This window comes from Mobula birostris, chromosome 4, assembly GCF_030028105.1.
Source record: "Mobula birostris isolate sMobBir1 chromosome 4, sMobBir1.hap1, whole genome shotgun sequence".
In the NCBI taxonomy this organism is placed as follows: domain Eukaryota; kingdom Metazoa; phylum Chordata; class Chondrichthyes; order Myliobatiformes; family Myliobatidae; genus Mobula; species Mobula birostris.
Genome location: NC_092373.1, coordinates 28801293 through 28826759, shown reverse-complemented (window position 1 = coordinate 28826759; position 25467 = coordinate 28801293). Strand labels below are relative to the sequence as shown.

Genomic DNA, 25467 nt, shown 5'->3' with positions numbered 1-25467 from the left:
CATTTAATTCAGCAGCCATCTCCTTGTCCCCCGTTATTATTTCTCCTGCCTCATTTTCTAGCAGTCCTGTATCCACTCTCATTTCTCTTTTATTTTTAACATACTTCAAAAAACTTTTACTATCCACTTTGATATTATTTGCTACCTTGCTTTCATCTTTTCCCATCTAATGATTTTTTCAGTTATTCTCTGTAGGTTTTTAAAAACTTCCCAATCCTCTGTCTTCCCACTAATTTTTGTTTTGTTGTATGCCTTCTCTTTTGCTTTTACAATAGCTTTGATTTCCCTTGTCAGCCACAGTTGTACTATTTTACCATTTGAGTACAGTATTTCATTTGCCACTTCTTTGCCCATTCCCCTAAACTATTTAAGTCTCTCTGTTTCCTCAACACTACCTGCTCTTCCACCTATCTTTGTATCATCATCAAATTTAGCCACAAATCTATTAATCCCATAATCCAAATCATTGACATACATCGTAAATAGCAGCGGTCCCAATGCCGATCCATGTGGAACTCCACTGGTACTGGCAGCCAGCCAGAATAGGATCCCATTATTTCCACTCTCTGTTTTCTGCCGATCAGCCAACGCTCCAGCACAACATAAAAGCCCATGGAATTACAGTAATTCCCCTGTAATTCCATGGGCTCTTATCTTGCTAAGCAGCCTCATGTGTGGCACCTTGTCAAAGGCCTTCCGTAAATCCAAGTACACCACGTCTACTGTATCTCTCCTGCTTATAATTTCTTCAAAGAATTGCAGTAGGTTAGTCAGGCAGGATTTTCCTTTCAGGAAACCATATTGGCTTTGGCCTATCTTGTCATGTGCCTCCAGGTATTCCGTAATCTCATCCCTAACAATCGATTCCAACAACTTTCCAACCACTGATGTCAGTCTAACAGGTCTATAGTTTCCTTTTTGCTGCCTCCCACCCTTCTTAAATATCGGAGTAACACTTGAAATTTTCCAATCATCCGGTACAATGCCAGAATCTGTCGATTCTTGAAAGAACATCATTAATGCCTCCGCATTCTCTCCAGCTACTTCCTTCAGAACCCAAGGGTGTATTCCATCAGGTCCAGGAGATTTATCCACCCTCAGGCCATTAAGCTTCCTGAGCACCTTCTCAGTTGTAATTTTCACTGCACATTCTTCAGATTTGGCAAGGTATGGTGACCAGACTATCTAATGCTTTCTCTTCATTGACCCTGTTTTTTTTTTTTGGAAAGATCACCAACTGAGTTTAAGTTATGAAGAAATGCTCAATTCTCAACACTCTGCTGCAGCTACCCATATTGTTTGGATTAGAAACAGAAAATGGTAGAGGTACTGAACAAGTCAGAAAGGTTCTGTGGAGAGAAAAGAGACCTGAAATATTAATTCTGTTTCTCCTTCCACAGATGCTGCCTGACTCTTTGGGTATCTTCAGTATTTGATGCTTTTCTGTATCTTATTCAGATCTTCTGCATCTGCCATTATTTTTGAAGCTTTCTAGCATCTGCAAATATCTCTTGTTTTTCAAAGTCCTTTGGTTTACCTTCTTTTTCCTTGTGGCTTTCTTGTGCTTTCTGGCATTTTGAAAGATGCTTATAAAAGTATCTGCATTCATTTGGGTTGAGACTTCAATTTTTAAATCCTGGAGTTTTGCTGGAAAGAAACAAAAAAAACACAAGATATTTCTGCAAAAATGTGCTGGGTATTCTTAAGTGTGAATTAATAAGTAAGGCGCAGGATTAGTCACAATTTCAAATAATGATTTTACTTTTTAAATTCTCTGACAGGAAATGGTATGTTGTGGTCTGAAGGAATGTCAGGCATGTGGAACTTGCACAGAGCTCAGCAAACTCAAATGTTGACCTCTGACAAATCCAATCTGCAGACACATTACAGCAACACGAACAGAGTGCCTCAGCCATTATCATTCAGTAATCACAGATATGTGGTTATGTGGCCCATCACTTGTGTGTTTGTCCTTTCAAAGAATGATACATTTATTGCCACTCACTTGCCATTTCCCCATAGCTCTGTCATACACAGAATCGCAGAATAGTCACAACACAGAGAATGAAACTGTTCAGTCCCTTGAGCCTAAACTTGCTAAATGTAAGTGCAAGGTAGCTAGTCGCACTCCCTGCCCTATGCCCATAGTCTGCACTTTCTTCCCCTTTTGGACACTTCCAGTTTTCAACTAAATCTAGAGCCACTGCTCCTCCAGCAGTTCATTTCAGACCCTGATTACCGACTAGATCAAACAGTTTTTCTCCATACCGCTTTTGGTTCTTTAGCTTATCACCTTCACTCGACGGTGCCTGGTTCTTGATGCCTCTGCTCCTGGGAACAATTTCTCTTTATCCACTCTGTCTATACCCTTCTGGATTATACTTAGATTAGATCCTCCTTGCAAACTTCTCTCTTCCAAAAAGAACGACATCAGCTTTGCCAGTATATTCCCCGAAATAAAGTCTGTCATTCCTGAAATTGTTTCAGTAAATGCCCTCTTCTCATTGTTACTGTCTGAAGGCACACACTCAGCGATTCAGGAACAGTTTCTTCCCCTCTGCCATCCGATTTCTAAATGGACATTGAACCCATGAACACCACCTCAATACTTTTCAATATTTTTGTTCTTGCGTTGCTTATTTTAACTTAACTATTTAATATACATATATATATAATTACTGTAATTCAATTTGTTTTTCTACATTTATAATGTATTGCATTGCACTGCTGTCTCTAAGTTATCAAATTTCACGACATAAGCCAGTGATATTAAACCTGATTCTAATTCTGACTCTGGTTCACCCTTAGAGAGGCTTTCACATTTAAAAATCATATTCAAATCCCTTCTGAAATAATTAATTGAAATAATCATTTTTTTAAAGGGATATCATTATTATGCATGGGCACATGGCCAAGTGGTTAAGGCATTGGACTAGCAACCTGAAGGTCGTGAGTTCAAGCCACAGCTGAGGCAGCGTGTTGTGTCCTTGAGCAAGGCACTTAATCACACATTGCTCTGCGACGATACTGGTGCCAAGCTGTATGGGTCCTAACGTCCTTCCCTTGGACAACATTGGTGTCATGGAGAGGGGAGACTTGCAGCATGGGCAACTGCTGGTCTTCCATACAACCTTGCCCAGGCCTGCGCCCTGGAGAGTGAAGACTTTCCAGGTGCAAATCCATGGTCTCACAAGACTAACAGATGCCTTTACTTTATATTGTTATATGGCCCGGGTTTTTGTCTGTTTCCAATTTCACTTGATGGTTTGCTGGGCGATTTCAGAGGAAAGTAAAGAGCCAACTCATAAGACTATAAGACTATAAGACATAGGAGCAGAAATAGGCCATTTGACCCATCGAGTCTGCTCCACCATTCAATCAAGGCCGATCCTTATTTTCTTCCCTCCTTAGCCCCACTCCCCGGCCTTCACCCTGTAACATTTGATGCCATGTCCAATCAAGAACCTATCAATCTCTGCCTTGAATACACCCAAGGAGCTGGCCTCCACAGCTGCCTGTGGTAATAAATTCCACAAGTTCACCACCCTCTGGCTAAAGAAATTTCTCCGTGTCTCTGATTTGAATGGATTCTCCTCTATCCTGAGGCTGTGCCCTCTTGTCCTAGACTCCCCCACCATGGGAAACATCCTTTCCACATCTACTGGTGGGTCAGTGGGGTACACGTATGCCAGACTTGGATAAGATGACAAACTGTGACCTGACACAAACTTCTTTTCTCTTCTCACAGAAGTGGGCAGACCTGCCAAGTATCTCCTGTATTTTCTGTTTTTATTTCAGTGTCAAAGTCAAGTTTATTATCATATGCACAAGCACACATATACACAAGTGCAATGAGAACTTACTGATGGAGCATCACAGGCTAGTAGCATCAAATCAAAGCAGTATTCACAAGAAAAACATCAATTAAACACAACATTTTATGAGAAAGGACACAATTAGAGCAAAAATAGGTGTCCCTTTGTTTTTGATTTACAAAACAAAGTCCCTTAGTTTCAATTTGAGGCAACATTCAGATTTATAGTATCTGCAGTTTTTTTTAACATTTTCATGCAAGGTGACAATTATCATGAAGGACATCCACTTCTACTGGAACAGGCTCTTCTGCCAGCATGTTTACGCCACCCGTGATGGACTCTGAAGTAATACTATAGGCCTGCACATTGTTAGTGTCTCTCTATTCCCTGCCTCTTTATGTCCCTGTATAAATTATTCTTAAACTTTGCTATCACATCTGCTTCCACCACCTCTCCTCTCAGGCCCCTACCGGTCTCAGTGTCAACAAAGATTTCCCCTGCTCACTGCTCACCTTAAACCTATGCCTTTTAGTATTTGACATTTGAACCTGGAAAAAGGCTGACTATCTACCCTATCTATAGTCTTCATAATCTGATATCATTCTATCAGGTCTCCCCCAAATTCAAATATTTTAGTGAAAACAATTCAAATTTGTCTAAACTCTCTTTTTAGCTAATATTCTCCAATCCAAATCCAACCTCTCCTATAACTTATATGTTCTAATCTCCTCTTAGCTTTCCCTCTTCAAGGGGGCTGCAATCCTTTTCTCTAGGTTGCTTATATAACATCCATAACAATATGATGTGGTTCATTATATGACTTATATGAATTTAATTGGAATAGAGGCCAGTGACTAGTAGTAAGGTTATATAAAACTTCAATCCAAATTTATTTCCTCCAGACCTGTATAATCTTGGAAAATTTTGATAAGCAAAAAGACATAAAAGGAGGGCTGGATCCATACAGCAGGTGAATTCACCAGTTTGCATGTGGAGCCCCATGGAGCAGGAAGACTTCCTTCCACTGACCCAACTTGACCTCCAAAGCCACTCACAGTTTTCCCCAACCTGCTGTCTGTCACCTATGATGTGCCTCCTTATCTCCTTGCTTATTATTCCTTCCCTTCCAAGCCCTACAGCCTCTCTTCATTAATGATGGACATTCCATCTTTCCAAAGCTCGGCCAGCCTCCAACTTCATATTCTCACTGTGATCCTTCTCCTGTTGACATCAGGAATCTGCTCTGGAGTAGGTGGTAGAGGTAGGATTCAATCACTATATTTAAGAGACACAGAGAAGTCGATTAAAGAGGATAGCAGAGAAGGAGTTGGACCTACTGTTGTCAAAAGGGATTAATGCTGATTGGCAAAAGATCAGCATGGATGTGGTGGGCCAACGGGTTTGCCACTGTGGTGTTACTCTCCGTGACTCCCTATTCCTTTCACACTGGGTTTATCCTGTGACAGGTAGCACAATTATAAGCAATGAGGCTCGTTCCTGGTACCAAAATATCCAGGCAGCTTGTACCTTCAGCACAGTCAGCCAAGGTTACCTCTGCATCCCACACCCAAACGTTCCAAAGAAAGCCTCCTTTGCTACAAGACCATAAGACCACAAGACACAGGATGTGAAACAGGCCCATTGGGTCTGCTCCACCATTCGAACACGGCAGACTATTATCCCACTCAATCCCATTCTCCTGCCTTCTCCCTGTAACCCTTGATGGCCTTACTAATCAAGAACCTATCATCGTCAGCTTTAAATATACCCAACGACTTGGCTTCCACAGCTGTCCGTGGTAATGAATTCCACAGATTCACCACCCTCTGGCTCAAGAAATTCCTCCTCATCTCTGTTCTAAAGGGACGTCCTAGTATTCTGAGGTTGTGCCCTCTGGTCTGAGATTCCCCCACTACAGGAAACATCCTCTCTATGTTCACTCTATCTTGGCCTTTCAATATTCAATAGGTTTCACTGAGATTCCCCTCATTCCTCTAAACTCCAGTGAGCACTGGCCAGACATTCCTCATACGTTAACACTTTCATTCCCGTAATCATTCTCATGAATCTCCTCTGGAAGTACATAAACGTATATGTAAAAAATAGTCTAACATGCAGGTAATTTGATTAGGCACTAAATTAAATTTTGAAAGTACCTTCTTTCCTTTTCGTTAAGGCATCGAGTATCTGTTTGCCACACAGCTCACCCAAGCAGTTACCATCTAAATGCAGTTCTGTCAAATGGTCTGAAAACTTTATCAATCTGTATGAAAACATGGTAAAGAAGAAAAAGAAATGTTGGATATCTAAATATTACAGAAAAAAAGGACGTGATAGATACAGGTCTTTAACATGATTACATGCAGTAACGAACACCCACTTCTATTTCATTGCAGCAATATTTAACAAACTGTTAACTATTGCACATGAGGTGATAATGTCACAGTTGGAGGCACTGTGTATGGGTTAGCAGAACACCAGCGATCAGCAATGGGGATTCAATTCCCACAGCTGTATGTTCTCCCTATGACCCCATGAGCATTCGCCGGGTGCTCCAGTTTCCTGCCACATTCGAAGTTCAAAGTAAATTTATTATCAAAGTACATATACGTCACCACATAAACCCTGAGATTCATTTTCTTGAGAGTATACTCAGTAAATCTAATAACCATATTAGAATCAATGAAAGACCGCATCCAACAGGGCAGGCAGACAGTGGGTAAGAGAAAGCAAACTATGCAAATACAAAAAAAAATTTTTTTTTAGGCATCTGTTACTCTCGTGAGACCATGGATTTGCGCCTTGGAAGGTTTCCAGGGCGCAGACCTGGGTAAGGTTGTATGGAACAGCGGCAGTTGCCCAGGCTGCAAGTCTCCCCACTCCACAACACCAATGTTGTCCAAGGGAAGGGCACCAGGGCCGATACAGCTTGGCACCGGTGTCGTCACAGAGCAATGTGTGATTAAGTGCCTTGTTCAAGGATACAACACGCCACCTCAGCTGAGGCTCGAACTAGCGACCTTCAGATCTGTAGACCAACGCCTTAACTACTTGGCCACGCGCCAACACACACAAAATAAGCAACAAATATGGAGAACATGAGATGAAGAGACCTTGAAAGTGAGTCTGCAGGTTGTAGGGACAAATTAGTGATGGGGCATGTGAAATCGAGTGAAATTATACCCTTTGGTTCAAGATGGTTGAGAGCTAATAACTGTTCCTGAACCTGGTGGTGTAAGTGCTGAGGCTCCTGTACCTTCTTCCTGATGGCAGCAGCAGGAAGAGAGCATGTCCTGAGTGCTGGGGGTCCCTGATGATAGATTCTACTTTCCTGCAACAGCGTTTCATGTAGATGTGTTCAATCGTTGGGACTGGGCCGTACCCACTACCTTTTGAAGGATTTTCCATTCAAGGGCATTGGCGTTTCCATACCAGGCTGTGATGCAGCCGGTCAATATCCTCTCCACCACATAGCTATAGAAGTACGGGTCAGGGTTAATAAGTTATGACCATTCTATACTGGTGCTGGAAGCACGGCAACACTTGTGGGCATCCCCAAGCACAAATGATGCATTTCACTGCATGTTTCAATGTTTTGATGTAGATGTGAAAAATAAATCCAATCTTTACGTCTGTAGGAACGAAATCAGACATCTGGTGCTGGATGAGCAGGAAGAGCACTTTACACCTCTTTAATCAATTAAATGGAAGGATTACAAAATTAATACTGCAAGAACTGAGAAGCAAATAAATCCACAAAGTAGGACGTAAAGAATGATATTTAAAAACATACCCATCGAATGGAATGCACACAATGCTGGCACAACCAGCATTTATGGCTCACCCTGAGCTGCTCGAGAAACTATTGTGAGACTCCTCTTTGAGCCTCCAGTGTCTATCTGGCAAGATAACCCCCACAGTATTTTGTTAGAAATTTTCAGAATTTAGATGAAGTAACGACAAAGGAAATTGCTATTTTGAATTAAGGGATAGTTAAAAAGGTAGAAAGGAGAAAAGTTCATGAGAGATTTTTTATAATATTTAAAAAAAAGACAATAATTAAAATCCAAAGGATGAAGATTGCAAAGTGGTTAGTTTTTACTGTCAGAATGGTTAATTGGCAGGAATTAACATTTATCTGATTGCTAAAAGGCTCTATGTTCGATAATCCAGATTTAATTCAACACACATGGACTTTATCTAACCACAAGACAGACTCATTGGCTCTCCCAAAATTTAAAAATATATCATTCTTTACATCTGCAATGCCCTGGGAAAGGTTTCACTGCTAATGTTAAGGTTTTTATGTAGAAGCACTGTGGATGTAATGGTTTTTCTGTAGCAGCAGTGTTTGGGTTATGGCTGGAGATAACAGGGGTGTTGGAATGTGCACCGTCCAATGAAGGGAGAGTTTTTTTTTGTTGTGCGCCTGAGAACAAAGTGATCTGAGTCTTTTGTTTGGCGAGAGATGACGAGAGAAGATGCCAGAAAGTAGAGGTCATAGAGAGCAGGACAGAGTGGACTTGGAGTGGGGCCAGGAATTGACGAAGCCCGGGGGAAATCGATGGAGGACCAACGGAAGGGAAACCGTGAGCTCCAACGTGCACATTAGACTGTTTCGTTAAAATGGGCCCTTTTCTTTTTGATTTTCTTTACTAGTCAAATGAAGAATTAAGAGCTAAATTGTTCAATTGCATATGGAGTACTTTCTGTTATTTTGGGGTACTGATTTGTAACGGGGGAACAGATCACACAGCATCCATACAAACAGGAGGTTTTGCACTTCAGATTTCACACATTTGGCACCCTGCCAGAGACTGTCTTCCCTTGACACGTCCTGTCTGTGGATTTGCATTGAAACTCTGCATCCTAAATCATATTTGCTTCTCAGCTCCTGCAGTATTAATTAAATAATCCCTCCTTTTATTAAGATGGTGCAAAATTGCTCCTCCTGCTCATTGAGCCCCAGATGTCTGGTTTCCCTGTGAAAGAACCAACTTACTGTGTTGAGGTTAGCTGTATCTAGCATGCAACACAGTAATTGCACACTGTTAAATATGTTTTGATGGTGATTCAGACATTAGATTATTTGAGGTCACTGCACATTTTACATAACACTAAACATTATTTGTTATTTTGATGTTAAATTATGCAATATTACCAGTTTAATCTAAACACAGTGAATGAAATAAACATTTCTGTCTTCAATAAGGCAGGATATTGCTTTGCTACATTCAGCTCAGCATCAGTTTATGATAAATCTTTGCACTTGATATGAGAGTGAAAGAGGGGACTGTTGACCAGTGAGCCTAAAAACAGGGGAAAACAACTTGAAGAAAGAGAATTAAAAGCCAGTTAGTCTCTGTATAGGGGGCAATAAAGGTTCAGCTGGTAGACCAGCATCTCCCTCATTCCAACCATCCAGGTTTAATCCTAACCTCTGGTGATGTCAGTGTGCAGTTCTTGTCTTTTCTACGTGACTGTATGCATTTCCTCTGGAATCGGAATTGGTTCATTATTGTCACATGAACAAATTCTCTGGGATAGCTTTCATACAGATCAATTCACTACACAGTGTAGCACAAGGTAAAACAATAATAAATAGAATAAAGCATAACAGCTACACAGAACAAACAAGAGAAGAGCTGTAGATGCTGGAGATCCGAGCAACACACATAAAATGCTGGAGGAACTCAGCAGGCCAGGTAGCATCTATGGAAAAAAAAAGTCGACGTTTTGGGCCAAAACCCTTTGGCAGGACTGGAGAAAAAAGCTGGGGAGTAGGTTTGAAGGGTGGGGAGAGGGAGAGAGAAACACAAGGGGATAGGTGAAACTTAAAGGGGGAGAGATGAAGTGAAGAGCAAGGAAGTTGATTGGTGGAAGAGACAGAAGCCATGGAAGAAAGGAAAATTGGGCGGGGGGAGGGGAGCACCAGAGGGAGGCGATGGGCAGGGAGGGAGATAACATGAGGAACAAGGGGATGGGAAATGGTGAAGGAGGGGTGGGAAGGCTTTATTGGAAGTTTGAGAAATTGATGTTCATGTCATCAGGTAGAAGGCTACCCAAACGGAATGTAAGGTGTTGTTCCTCCAACCTAAGTGTGGCCTCATCACAACAGTGAGAGGGAAACAATGGATGGACATATCAGAATGGGAGTGAGAAGTGGAATTGAAATGGGTGGCCACTGGGAGATCCCACTTGTTCTGGCGGACGGAGCGTAGATGCTCAGCGAAGCTACAGAGAAACTGTTGTGAAAATAGGCAATAAAATGCAGGATCATAATGATGTAGATTCAGGGCAAGAGTCCATCTTATTGTGCTAGGGAACCATTCAATAGTCTCGTAACATGGGATAGGACCTGTCATTGACAATGGTGGTATGCGCTTTCAGGATTTTGCATCTTCTTCTGGGTGGGGGAAGACAGAAGAGGGAATGTCCGGGGTGAATGGGGTCTTTGATTATGCTGGCTGCTTTACTGAGGCAGTGCGAGGTGTAGACAGGAAGGGAGGCTGGCTTCTGCGATGTACTGAGCTGTGTACACAACTCAGCGTAATCTCCTGCAGTCATGAGCGGAGCAGTTGTCATATGAAGCTGTGATGCGTACAGACAGGATGCATCAATAAAAATTGGTAAGGGTTGATGGGGACATGCTGACTTTATCTACTCACGAACTTACCACTTTTGTAACCAAGATCACGATCATGCCTTACGCATGTACGGCATATCAAGGTTGTAAAAGGAAAACAGAATGCAGACTATAATGTGACACACACAAAATGTTGGCAGAACACAGCAAATCAGGCAGCATCTATAGATGAAGAGACTTGTTCCAAAACATTGACTGCTTAATCCCCTCCATACAATGCTGCCTGACATACTGACTTCCTCCAGGATTTTGTGTGTGATTCTCAAGATCTCCAACAACTGCAGAATCTTGTGTTGCAGACTACAATGTAGCAGCTTCAGAGAAACTGCAGTGCCGGTACACAAATAGTGTGCAAAGACCAGGACGAGTAAGATTGGAAGGTCAAGGATTAAATCTTATGATATTGGAGGTCTGTTTCAGGGTCTGACAACAGCAGGATAGAGGCTGTCCTCAAGTCTGGTGGTGTGGTCTTTCAATATCTACTACCTGACTGGAGAGGGGAGGAGAGAAAATGACTTGGATGGGACAGGTCCTTCATTATGTTGGCTACTTTTCCAAGGAAAGAGGAAATGTAGACTGAGTCAGTGGAGGGAAGGGTGTTTTGCATGGGTAGACTAATTATCCATTGTGATTTGCTGCTTGTCTCTGGGTGAGTGGTAACTGGGGGAGTTATTGAGAATGTGGGGCAAACAAAATGGAATTAATGTTGGTGGGTGCTTGATAGTCAGCAAGAAATTGATTGCCTGAAGTGCTGTTCCTGTAGACAAACTAAGCTTAAAGTAGGAACTAGAGACCAGCTAGTTTAAAAATAAGGAGCTACAAACTATTTGGTCTGTAAATATGAAAATGTAGGCCAGTAGGTCTTAAAGGGAGAAAAGTAACAGGTAAGCAGCCTGTAAGTAAGGAACTACAGTCGAGCAGATCTGAAGGTAGGGTTTCAAAACAATTCATCTATGTATAAGGAACAACGTATAACCAACTAACATGAAAAGTAGCATTCACAAGGCAATTATTGTGTAAGTGGGCAACTACAGGCCTGCAATAGGAAACCAAGTTAACCTGTAAGAAGACCGCCACAGGCAGTAGAACTGAAACTAAGGTACCACGGGTGATTTAGCTGGAAAAAAAGGAAATAGATTACAGTAGATCTGAAACACAGACTAAATAGTGTGAAAATAAATTTTATCTTCATTTGAGACCATTTGATACACATAAATTAGATCAACATTTCAAGGGATAAATACTGGATATAGTAAATATTATGACATGCAGTTAAAATGGTAAATACTTCCAAGAATATATATTTATATTCAGACAAGATGAAAGTCTCACTTAAAGATACTTACTGGCATAACGTTTCTGCAAATGCCATTGCACCTATTTTGCCTTCGTTCCCTCTTCCATCTATGCCATTATCTGCGAGGTGTAATTTAGATAACCAGGGGCCAATCTGTGGGAGCTCCTTCTTTTTCTTCCCTTCAAACATTGGAAATAAACACATCAAAGATGGGCATTATCATCCATGCATCTTTAATATTATAGACTGAATCCGATGCCTGAGAAAACATACCAGGCATTGCGCAATGCTCGAATGAAGTCTCCAGGGTAATGGATTTCCATATATTGATGAAATACACCAGATAAACCTCAAGGACATGCAGACACTGCAACGATTACAGAAAATTATAGGGGAGATGTAAGAGGTCTGTTTTTCTCACACGGAGAGTGGTGGGTGTGTGGAACGTCCTTTTATGGTGATGATAAAGGGAGGCACATTAGGGACCTTTATGAAACTCTTAGATAGGCACAAGGATGATAGAACAATGGAGGGTTATGTAGGAGGGAAGGTAGATTGACATTAGAAAAGGTTAAAATGTGGGCTGTAGGCTGAAACACTACTGTGCTCTAGTGTTCTATGTTCTATATTGGACCTTCATAGGAAGTGGCTTTAAGTAGAGAAGAAAGGATGTCTTCCCACAGTGATACAGAACCTTGGTGATACCTCAGGAGGCCTATTGTGTGCATTTTTTTTGGTTTCCTCACCTAAGAAAGGACATATACATGCCTTAGAGGCAGTGCAGCAAAGGTTCACCAGACTGATGCTGGGATGGCAGATCTACCTGATAAGGACAGGATAGGTCATCTACAGTTGTAGTATTTAGAGATTAGAAGAATAAGAGGAAATCTTTTAAAACATATAAAATGCTGACAGAGCTGGACAGACTGGATACAAGGAGGAATTTTTCCCTGGCTGGGAGTTTAAATCAAAGGGTCGCGTTCTCAGGATACAGGACGGGGATGAGGGGAAATTAGTTCATTCAGATGGCTGGAAACCTGAGAAGTTCTCTACAACTGAATGCCCCTGAATATATTAATGAAGCTCTATTGATTTCTGTAGATAGATACAGATTTCTGGACAGATAAGGTATCGAAGGTAGGGTAAGGGGAATTTGCAGGAATTTGGACAAAAGGGATTCTGCAGATGCTGGAAATCCAGAGTAAAACACCCTAGATGCTGGAGGAACTCAGCTAGTCATGCAGCATCCATGGAGAGGCATAAATAGTCGAATTTACAGGCTGAGACCCTTCATCAGGACTGGAAAGGAAGGGGGAAGAAGCCAGAACAGAGTGGTGAGGAAGGGAAGGAGTACAAGCTGCCATGTGATAGGTGGAAGAGGTAAAGGGCTGTAGAAAAGGAATCTGATAGGAGAGGAGAGTAGATGATGAGAGGAAGGGAAGGAAGAGGGGCACCAGTGGGAGGTGTTGGGCAAGTGAGGAGAAGAGAAGGGTGAGGAGGGGAGCCAGAATGAGGAGAGGAAAGAGGAGAAATTACTGGAAGTTAGAGAAATTGATGCCTTCAGTTTGGAATATGAGGTGTTGCCCATGGAAAAGGAAAGTGGACCATGGGAGAAAGAGTAGGGGGGAGGCACCAGAGGGAGGTAATGGGCAGGTGAGCAGAAGGGGTAGGAGGGAATTTGGTATTGAGATGGAGGATCAGCCTTGAATATGTTTAATGATGGAGCAGAACAGTGACCAAATGACCCACCCCTGCTCCTATTGGCCATGTGCTTTTGACTGATTACTGTAACTTTTGCATGGACATTTTATACATTTGCAGTTTTACAGCTTGGTTCTGTGGCTCCCATTGTATTCTTGTTACAATATGCTACAAAGGGCAGTTTTCATAATATCTTATTTAACACAACAGTTACATCTTAAAAATTTGATTTTCAAAGCGAGAGTATTTTTAATGATCTATAACATGATATTATGATTGTAGAATTTGCCTTTCCCTGCATTCTTTCACCAACGAGAGCTCACTATCATCATTGATGAGTTGCAACTGTTTGAATTTAACTTGCACATCTGCTACTTCAACAGATCTTTCCAACCCCAAGGTTTGTGGTCTTTTCAATCATTGTTGTTGCTTTCAAAGTATTAAGAAACAGTAAGGAATCAACTCTTTTTAAATTTATTTCCCAATTTCCTAGCCCTGCTATGCTTTGAAACTAGTAATGCTTTTGTTGTTGCTATCATGTTAAACAATGGGGGAGACCTAGTCATTCAAACATCTTCACGACCACCTCCCCCTCAAAGCACGCCATCTCCTTTACCCAAATAAACATAGCTCCTCTGGGACTAAGTTACAAATCATTTCAACTTGGATTACACACAGTGTGCTTTCTCCTTACATGAAGGTTTATCCACAAATAATTGGCTAATCCAGAAACCATGAGCTAGAAAAGAATCTGTGTGACATGGGTGGGTGTACATGTTGTGTTCTCCTCCTGAATTCCAGTTCCAATTAAGCCTTGGAAGCAGAGTATAATATGCAATCATTGCTATACTGTGCCTGAACTCTCCATATTGAGAAGAATTTTTCATTCCCGTGTTTCTTCACACTGTTACCCCGGACTGATTTTTCAAAATATAAAATCTGCCAAGCAGTTTGAAAAAGAGACGATTTGGCTGTTTGGTTGGCAGTGACAAAAGTATAGAGTTTCTAGCCAGTGGATAAACAATATGTCCGTACTACTAAACGCAAAACCACAAGGCACCTCATCAGGAAGTGGTTAGCCAGACCGTTCCAACAGCTACATACCAATTAATGTGGTCACTTGTTGGAAATAGTCATCAAGTTAGAGCAACACACACAAAATGCTGAAGGAACTCAGCAGGTCAGGTAGCATCCAGGGCAATGAAAAACAAAATCCCAGTTGAAGTTTGGAGTGGGGACTCGTCTTCAGAACTGGAAAGAAAGAGGAAGATGCCAGAATAAAAAAAGGTGGGGGTAGGTGAAGGAGGATAGCTAGAAGGTGATAGGTGAAGCCAGGTGAGGGGGAAAGGTAAAGGGCTGGAGAGGAAGGAATCTGGTCGGAGAGCAGACCCTTAGGAGAAAGAAAAGAAGAGGGGCACCAGGGGGAGGTTGTTGAGGAGAAGAGGTGAGAGGCCAGAGTGGGCAACAGAAGAGGAGGGAACGGGGAGGGAATAAAAATATTATCAGAAGGATAAATCGATGTTCATGACATCAAGTTGGAGATGACCGAGATATTCTGAGGTGTTGCTCCTCCAGCCTGAGAGTGGCCTCATTGTGGCAGAAGAGGAGGCCATCGATGGACATGTTGGAATAGGGATGGGGTTAGGAATTAAAATGGCTGGACATGGATTCTGCTTTTTGTAGATGGAGCGGAGGTACTTGACAAAGCCATCCCCCAACCTACGTCAGGTTCTCACTTACGTAGAGAGCACCTTATACAGTAGACGACCTCAACAGGTTCACGGGTGAAGCACTGCCTCAGCTGGAAGGACTGTTTGGGACCCTGAATGGAGGTGAGGGAGGAGGTGAATGGGCAGGTGTAGCATTTCTGGCACTGCAGGGATACATGTCAGGAGGGAGAATAGTAGGGAGGGTGTGAGCCCTGTGGGAAGTTGAGGAGAGATAAAGATGTGTTTGGCGGTAGGATTCCATTGAAGATGGCAGAGGTTGTGGAGAATGATTTGTTGGATGTGGCGGCTCAGGTAGTGGTAGGTGAAGACGACAGGAACTCTATACCAGATAAGACAGCAGGAAGATGGGGTGAGAGCAGATATCCAGGAAATGGAGTAGATGCAGGTGAGCATGGTGGAGGAAGTGAAATCCTGTTCTTTGAAGAAAGACATCTCTGATATCCTGGAAAAGAAAGCCTCATTCTGGAAAAAGATGCGGCAGAGATGGGGGAAGTGAGAAGAGGGAGTGACATTTTTACAAGAGGCAGGATAGAAAGAGGTACAGTCAAGACAGCCACGAGAATCAGTAGGTTTATGAAAGACGTCGGTAGACAGCTTACCTCCAAAGATGGAGACAGAAAGATCTAGAAAGGGGAGAAAGGTGTCAGGAATGGACCAAATGAATTTAAGGGCAGGGTGGAAATTGGAGGCACAGTTGAGGAAATTGAAAAGCTTATCATGGGTGCATAAAGCAGCAGCGATGCAGTTGTCAATGTAGTGCAGAAATAGTTGGGGAGCATTACCAGGGAAGGCTTGGAACATGGACTGTAGCCAATGAAAGGAAGGCATGGCTACCCCTTGAGTTTGGAGAAAGAGGGAGGAGTTGAATAAGAAATTCTTGAGGGTGAAGACCAGTTTTGCCAGGCAGGGGGAGGGTGATGGTGCAGGGGAACAGGTTGAGTCTTTTGTTGAGAAAGAAGCAGAGAGATTTAAGGCCTCCTTGATGGGGGATAGAAGTGTATAGGGACTGGACATCCATGGTGATAATGAGCTGGTCAGGGTAAGGGAATTGAAAATTGTTGAGAAGTTCGAAAGCATGTGACATGGCATGGATGTAGGGGACAGAATGGAGTTGAGATATGAGGATAGAGTTCAGTGAGGCAGGAGCAGGCAGAAACAACTGGTCTACTTGGCGAGTCAGATTTGTGGTTCTTGGATAGGGAGTAGAAATGAGCAGTGTGAGAAGAGAACTAAGACTTCAGTTGCAATAGATGGGAGTTGTCCAGAGTTGATGAGGTCAGTGATGGTGTTGGAGACAATTTTCTGATAGTTCAGAGTGGGGTTCTTTTCAAGGTGTAAGTAAGAGGAGGTATCACAGAGTTTCCTTGTGCCCTCAGTAAGGTAGACTACAACAGCTCCCCTTTTGTCTGCGGGTTTGACGGTAAGATTGCAATTGGTGCAGACAGAGTGGAGGGCAGTGCATTCAGAGGGGGCCTCTCATACTCTTCTAAACCTCTCACTATGTACCACCCTGAGACCCGTTTTCTTGCAGGCATCCTCAGGATATCCAAGAAACATTAAAGAATCAATGAAATACTGTACCTAACAGAACGGACCAACAACTAATGTGCATAAGACAGCAAACTCTGCAAATACAAAAGAAAAAAATAATAAATGATAATAATAAATAAAACAGTAATAAATATTGAGAACACGAGATCAGGAGTCCCTGAAAATGAGTGCATAAGTTGGGTGAACAGTTCAGTGATGGGGCAAGTGAAGTTGTCCCTTCTGGTTCAACAGTCTGATGGCCGAGGGGTAATAACTGTTGCAGAACATGGTGTTGTGGGTCCTGAGGCTCCTGTATCTTCTTCCTGATGGTACCAGTGAGAAGACAGCATGAGCTGGGTGGTGAGGTTCCTGATGATGGATGCTGTTTCCCCGAGACAACGCTTTGAGTAGATGTGTCCCATGATGCAGTGGGCTGTATCCACTATTTTTTGCAGGATTTTCCGTAACGTACATAGACAGAAGTTTGTCAAAGTTTAGATGTCATGCTGAATCTTCTAAAGTAGAGGCACACTGCGGTACCTTCTTCACAATTGCACTTACATGCTGAAGTGACAACACCGAAGAATTTAAAGTTGCTGATCCCCTCCACCTCCCATCCCCTGATGAGGATTGGGCCATTGACTTCTGGTTTCCTCCTCCTGAAGTCAATAATCAGCTCCTTGGTCTTGCTGACATTGAGTGAGAGGTTGTTGTTGTGGCACCACTCAGCCAGATTTTCAATCTCCCTCCTGTATGCTGATTCGGCCAATGACAGTGGTGTCATCAGCAAACTTGTATATGACACTGGAGCTGTACTTAGCCTCACAGTCAAAAGTGTAAAGCAAGTAGAGCAGGGGGCTAAGCACACAGCCTTGTGGTGTGCCAGTGCTGATGGAGATCATGGAGGAGATGTTGTTGCCAATCCAAACTGCCTGGGGTCTGCAAGTGAAGAAACCAAGGATCCAGTTGCACAAGAAGGTATTGAGGCCAAGGCCTTGAAGCTTATTAATTAGTTTTGCAAACACAAGAAAATCTGCAGGTACTGGAAATCCAAAGCAACACACACAAAATGATGGAGGAGGTCAGCAGGTCAAGCAGCATCTATGGAAAAGAGTAAACAGTCAATGTTTTGGGCCGAGAGCCTCCATCAAGACTGGAAAGGAAGGAGAAAGGCATCAGACTAAGAAGGTGGGGGAGGGGAGGAAGAAGTACACGGAGGTAGGTGATAGGTGAAACTGGGAGAGGGGCAGGGTATGAAGTAAAGAGCTGGGAAGTTGATTGGTGAAAGAGATAAGATGATTAGTTTTGAGGGGATGATAATATTGAATACCAAGCTGCAGTCAATAAAGAGCACCCTGATGTATGCTTCTTTGCTGTCCAGTTGTTCTATGAGCTAAGTGAAGATCCACTGAAATGGCTTCTGCTTAATGGTCTTAACCTTATGTTACATTTGTTCAATTTGTAAATCTGTTAATTCAAGTTGAATCTTTCTCAAGAGAGCAGGACATGATGTTTAATTTTGCTTAAAAGGAATAATTGTTGTTTTAAGGCCCCAGGTGAACTGGTGAAAGAGGAAGATCTTTCATTGTGCTTCAGTGGAAATGGGTTGGGAAGAGATTCTTTCTACACCTAATAATCAGTACTGTAGATAAGATTTCAAACTAAATGGTTGGAGGACAGGGATTGGGGGAAAAGAGATTCTGGTGAAGAGAAGTTTAGAAAGTTAAAGGATAAGACAAACTTGTCCAACAGTACCATCTATCCTTAGTAAAGTGGTCACTGACTGTATGTTCATGGTCTTCTGCTGCTGTAACCATCCACTTCAACGTTTGACGTGTTGTACATTCAGAGATGCTCTTTTGCACACCACTGCTGTAAAGCCTGATTATTTGAGTTCCTGTCAGCTTGAACCAGTTTGACCATTCTCCTCTGACCTCTCTCATTAACAAGGCATTTTTGCCCACAGAACTGCCGCTCACTGGGTGTTTTTTTGATTTTCGCACTATACTCTGCAGTCTCTGGAACATCCCAGTTTCTAAGGTACTCAAACCACCCCGTCTGCCACCAACGATCATCCCATAGTCAAAGCCACTTAGATCACATTTCTTCCCCATTCTGATGTTTGGTCTAAACAGCAACTGAACCTCTTGTCCATATCTGCATGCTTTTATGCATTGAGTTGCTGCCGTATGATTGGCTGATTAGATATTTGCATTAATGAGCAGGTGTACCCAATAAAGGGGCTACTGAGTATATAATACATTTAAGTAACATTATCAATAACTTTGCTGAAAACCAGAGAACGGAAGAAGAAACACAAGGTTACCCAGAAGTGTTGCTTCGCCTCCACACATGAGCCCCAGAGTAAAGTTCATTCCTGGGGCTTTCCAGACCCATGATTTGATAGTGATATGCACAGGAGATTCTGCAGGTGTTGGCAATATTGAGGAACACATACAAATTCCTGGAGGAACTCAGCAGGTCCTCCTACTTGATAGTGAAATGTACGGAAGCATGCATGACAACCTTCAAAATCACAATTAGGCTGCCATGCAGCCGGCTCCTTCAGAAAGCATGCAGATTAAACTATATTAAAAGTAAACACTAACTATAAGCAGGACATTTATTTTCTTTTGCTCCTTACTTATTATTTCCTCAAGTTCATCTGTTTTTGGTAGTTATTTGTTTCCATGTTTTCCTCTGATCTGAAAGATCAGCTTACATTCTAAGCTTTACAAGGTCCTGTGAACTGCTGCAAATTGATTTTCTCATAGGCAGTGGCCCAAGATGCAGCACAGAACCTTACAGAACCAGAAAAGGTCTATTTGGCTAGTTCAATGTTCAGGGAATAGAGTCCAACTGCATTCCTTCACCTTACAGATACCTCAACAATAGACTGGAAATCAACTTCAAAGCTCAAAGCGATTGAAATGTGGATTAGAGAATATTACCACAGTGTGAAATAAAAACATTAAGTACTGCAAAAAACCAGCAGACCAGGCAGCATCAAGAGAAAGTGAAACTCAAGAAGTTTGGAAGTTCATTTATTATCGAAGTATAGAACTCTGAAATTCTTCGATTCTCCGGGTAGCCATGAAAAGAAGAAAGAAAAGAAAGGCAGGGCAATCATCAACCCACAAATCCCACCTCCCACACAAAAAACCTGAACAAAACGAATCAGGCACATCGACCCCCAAATCTCTCTTTCCACTCAAAATATATCAGGCATATTGACCCCTAAATCCCTCTCCCTGCACAAAAAGAGGAACAAACTGATAAGGCACATGGACCCCCAAATCCCTCTCCCCCGCTAAAAAAAATGAACAAAATGGATCAAGCACATCAATCCCCAAATCCCTCTTCCTGCACAAAAAAACCGAACAGAACGGATCAAGCACATCGACTCTCAAATCCCTCTTCCAACATAAAAAAAAAAACAAAATGCATTAGGTACATCGATTCCCCTCCCCGCACAAAAAAGACTGAGAAGGTCGGGCGAAAAAGCAAAGAATATAAAAAACATAAGACTGAAAAAGAGAGCCTATAGTCCAAGTCCACATCCAAAATGCAGAAAAAACCTGGGCAACACTCTTAGGGTGCAGTGGCAGTACCTCTGCAGTACAGAGTAACCAATCAAAAGGCAAGCAGCCGGCACTCATCCCTCCACACTCGCTTCGATGCTTTAATCTCCCTTGTCGCTTTTATCGGCAAAATGAAGCCAAACATCGGCTTGTGCCTCATCCTGCTGTCTGCCCGCCTCAAGGTTCACGCATGCTGCTTCTGCCTCACGGAATCCTCTCAGAGACTGCTGAGCACTGGAACACTCAAATGACCTCCAGATTCCACACTCGCCTTGATGTTTCAATTGCCCTCGGTACTTTAATCAGTGAACAATGGAAGCTATTATTAGTGAAATGGGGTCAAACATCGGCTTGTGTGCCATCCTGCAGCCTTCTTGCCACGAGGTTCGCTCACGCTGCCTCTGCCTCCCGGAATCCTCGATTACAGAGTGCTGAAGCACACAAACAATCTCCAAACAGCAAAATACAGGGACCAACTCTTCTAGAATCATATTTAAGATGAGAAACAAATGTAAACGACATAAAAGAAGTGAAAAAGATGGTTTTCTGATCTATCCAGAAGATGTTGAGGACCAAAGGAACATTGTACCCAGATGCCATCTTGACTGGAATGACTCATTAACAAGTTCAGGGTTTCCTCATCTGTGCAAGAGTCTAAAAGGATGCTGGCACTATTAGGTCAAATGCCAGTAATACCCCTGAAATCCTTGACAATTCCCTTCAAGTTCCAAGGCAATAGTTTGAAATACATTGGTGAGGTAACCTAACGGACTTTCTTCCATCATTTCATAGTTAGTCAAATACTTGGAGACAGAATTATGACATTTACTCTTGAAGTGAGGGTAATTTCAATACATCTTAAAACAGTTGTGTGGTGGTGATAGAACAGTACAGGCCTTTGTGATATTATGCTTGCAGGACATGTTATTTACATTTTAGTGAGGACGAAGTTTTTTATGGTCTAGTTGCTTTTACATACACATTTAGAGTGGATTTATTCAGGGATTCACAGTGTTAAATTATGCTTTGTAACTTCAAAACATTAAACTAATTCAAAGGAATTTGTCTGAAAGTCTGGGAATGCAGATCTGGCTTCGTCTTGTCAGCCAGAAGAAACTACAGTTTACAATTAGTGGATTTGATGAATCAAGGACAGGGGAAGCAGACAAACCAATTGTCTTTGTTTCCCCGCACTTTGTGGACTCTGAATTGATTCTTGGCCTGGGATAATCTAATCAGGGCATTTGAATGTGGACACAAGGAACTTCAGGGAATGACCATTCTCAGATGAGTAGCCACTTATTATTTAAAATGCCAGACCTGCCAAAGGAGCAATCTGTAATCTGGCTAGACTAGGTCTGGGTCACCTCATTTAACTGGTTTGGATAGTCAGAGCTGAAAGACACTAACACACAAGGCTGGGGTGGGCAGAAACATGAAACAATGTTGGTTGTAGTCCTGGACTAGAACCAGTAAGAAGGTGATCAAGGTCGGTCAGGTGACCTTGAGCCAATGGGATGGAGACCCACTGGTTCAACTGATGAGGAACACTAGAAGAGTCAGGTGCTCCAAATACACAGGGGTGAAAACTCTCCAGCAACCAGAGACCGACCATAAGGAGGGCCTCACAGACACGTGGAGATTGGAACCATGAAGAACGCCTGGCCAGTGTAAACTGCTTTCTTGGGTAATACCTTTTCTGTTCATGGAGGGTCAGGGATTCTAGTGGGGTGCACACAGGTAGTTAAGTTTGTGAACCCACATGACTTTTAGTTGAGACAATAAAAATTACTTGTTGGTAAATACAGATTCTCTGTGTCTCACAGATCAATATTTCAAGGAGTGATTCTTGTAACAGTTTTTACTTTCAGCGAGGTGCCCAAGAATGCCTAATCAAACTATATATATATATATATATATATACACACACACAAGATTACTCAGATATTATTGAAATATTAAGTACACAACATTATTGAAAATAGTGTAGCTACACTGACATTTTATGATAACCTAGAAATAACCTAGAAATTTTATGAACACCTAGAAATATCAGTGAAATTGATCGATGAATGCCAAACACATTCCTATTTCGTGTCACAGTTTAATAGTTAAGCCCCCTAGCTAAAATATCAGGCAGAATTTTTCAAACAAATGTGTTAAACATTTGTTCACAGATGTTGGTGACAGTAATTTCCAGGTAATGGCATAATCACATCATGACTTGAATGCATTTGCCTTTGGCTATGGGAATAGCTGGGTTTTGGATGGACTCAGTGATCTTCTATGGCATTCCATCATTTAAATGTTGCTCTGAATAGACATTTATTCAAATACCTCCTTAAAAGTAATCAAAGGCAGATACAGCTCTCTCAGTGTGTCTTGAAAATGCATTCCAGAGATTTTCCACATCCCAAGAGAATTTTGACTGCAAATTTAGCTCACATGGAGCCTGCCTGAACTAAAGTATACATTTGCGCCCACAACTAATGTTAGGATAGTTTGCCAAACCCACTCGCAAACCTACTATCTCATGTCTCATTATGCTGTTAGCAGAAAACAGACGGAAATGATCCTTTAAGTTACAGCCTGCCTAAATTCTGCTTTCACATTCTTTAACAGTAGTTTAAAATCCAGTTATTCCTATCTGATCTGCTTTGATGTTTGATATTGGTTCCTGTTCAGGTAATCTTTAAACACATCTGGAGTTTTTCCAGATGCCTTCAAAATTGCAGCTGTCAATCCCCCACCCACAAAGCCAAACCTTGATAACAAGATACTAGCTAACTATAGGCCTAGATCAAGTCTTCCCTTCCTGGGAAAGAATCTTGAGAAAGCCATTTTCAACCAATGCAACAACTTTCTGAATGAGAGCAATATTCTACAAAAGTTTCAGTCAGTTTATAGAGTAAATCACAGCACGGAGATGGCTCTGACCAAAATTATCTGTGACCCTCAGCTCACCACTGATGCAAACAGAGTCTCAGTTCTGAGATCACCTTGAGATCTGGATTGGCCTCTCTGATAGTGCCTTTAATTGGTTCTGTTCATATATCTCAGAGAGAAAATTTTTTGTCTGCCTTGAAGATCATTTTACGAAGAGACACAATGTCCCTTTTGGTGTTGCTCAGGGAAGCTGCCAATAGGCCCCCTACTCTTCTCTTTAAACATACTCTCCTTAGGAGACATCATTAGACAGCATGAACTTGATCTCCACAGTAATGCAGATGACACACAATTGTCTATCTTGGTCAAGCCTGATGATAATAACACCCTATCTTCAAACAAGAGAAAATCTGCAGATGCTGGAAATCCAAGTAACACACAAAAGTGCTGGAGGAACTCAGCAGGCCAGGCAGTATCTACAGCAAAAACAACAGTTGACATTTCCGGCCGAAACCCTTCGGCAGGACTGCTGTGTGTGTTACACCCCATCTTCTCTGACGTCTGGTATGGCTGAAATAAACCAATACACGAGCAATAATTTCATACAACTAAATGAAGATAAAACTGAAATGAGATAAAACTTTGGTTGGTCCCAAAGCCAAAACAGATATACTTCCTGATAAACCATAAGACCATAAGACAAAGGAGCAGAAGTCGGCCATTCAGCCCATCGAGTTTGCTCCGCCATTTTATCATGAGCTGATCCATTCTCCCATTTAGTCCCACTCCCCTGCTTTCTCACCATAACCTTTGATGCCTTGGCTACTCAGATACCAATCAATCTCTGTCTTAAATACATCCAATAACCTGACCTCCACTGCCGCCCGTGGCAACAAATTCCACAGATTCACCACCCTCTGGCTAAAAAAATTTCTTTGCATCTCTGTTCTGAATGGGTGCCCTTCAATCCTTAAGTCATGCCCTCTCGTACTAGACTCCCCCACCATGGGAAACAACTTTGCCACATCCACTCTGTCCATGCCTTTCAACATTCGAAATGTTTCTATGAGGCCTCCCCTCTTTCTTCTAAACTCCAAGGAATACAGTCCAACAGCGGTCAGACGTTCCTCATATGTTAACCCTCTTATTCCTGGAATCATTCTATTGAATCTTCTCTGAACCCTCTCCAATGTCAGCACATCCTTTCTTAAATAAGGAGCCCAAAACTGCACACAGTACTCCAAGTGAGGTCTTACCAGTGCCTTATAGAGCCTCAACATCACATCCCTGCTCCTATACTCTATTCCTCTGGAAATGAATGCCAAAATTGCATTTGTCTTCCTCACCACCGACTCAAGCTGGAGGTTAACCTTAAGGGTATCCTGCACGAGGACTCCCCAAGTCCCGTTGCATCTCAGAACTTTGAATTCTCTCCCCATTTAAATAATAGTCTGCCTGTTTATTTCTTCTACCAAAGTGCATGACCACACACTTTCCAACATTGTATTTCATTTGCCACTTCTTTGCCCATTCTCCCAATCTATCCAAGTCTCTCTGCAGACTCTCTGTTTCCTCAGCACTACCCGCCCCTCCACCTATCTTTGTATCATTAGCAAACCTAGCCACAAAGCCATCTATTCCATAATCCAAATCGTTGATGTATAACGTAAAAAGAAGCAGCCCAACACCGACCCCTGTGGAACACCACTGGTGACCGGCAGCCAACCAGAATGGGATCTCTTTATTCCCGCTGTCTGTTTCCTGCCAATCAACCAATGCTCTATCCACGTATGTAACTTTCCCGTAATTCCATGGGCTCTTATCTTGTTTAGCAGTCTCATGTGCAGCACCTTGTCAAAGGCCTTCTGAAAATCCAAATAGATTTGGGATCTAAATGAACTTGGGAACTTGGCTCCTCATGGAAAATCAGAAGTAAATAGACTTGGTGTTATCCTTGATTCAGATTTGAATTTTAAACCTCACATTAAGGAAGTAACCAGAGCACCATTTCTACACCTAAGAAATAATGCAAAGGTACAGTGCATCTGTTTCTGTCATGTAACGATGCTGAGAAACCACAAAGTGTAATTCACGAATAGACTAGGTTACTGCAACACATATTTTACTAGTCTTCAAAGCAACCTATTGACAAACTTTATCTTATTTAGAATGCCACTGCTAGACTTTTAACTAAAACCAGGATGAGGTATCACTCCCATTCTAACTACTCTGCCTCGGCTTCCTTTATCTTTAAGAATGGATTTTAAATTTCTCTTATTTG

At 42.1% G+C, this 25467-nt stretch overlaps 1 protein-coding gene across 1 annotated transcript in view; it reads right to left on the bottom strand.

Moving 5' to 3' along the window:
- The window catches only part of LOC140195872 (uncharacterized), a 128619-nt gene that overhangs the window by 15471 nt on the left and 87681 nt on the right, over positions 1-25467 (bottom strand). The window contains exons 8-10 of the mRNA XM_072254512.1: positions 11808-11937; positions 5972-6078; positions 1538-1647 (exon numbers count right to left, since the gene is read on the bottom strand). Coding sequence (XP_072110613.1) covers positions 1538-1647; positions 5972-6078; positions 11808-11937 — 347 coding nt within the window. The remainder of the gene's footprint in view (positions 1-1537; positions 1648-5971; positions 6079-11807; positions 11938-25467) is intronic.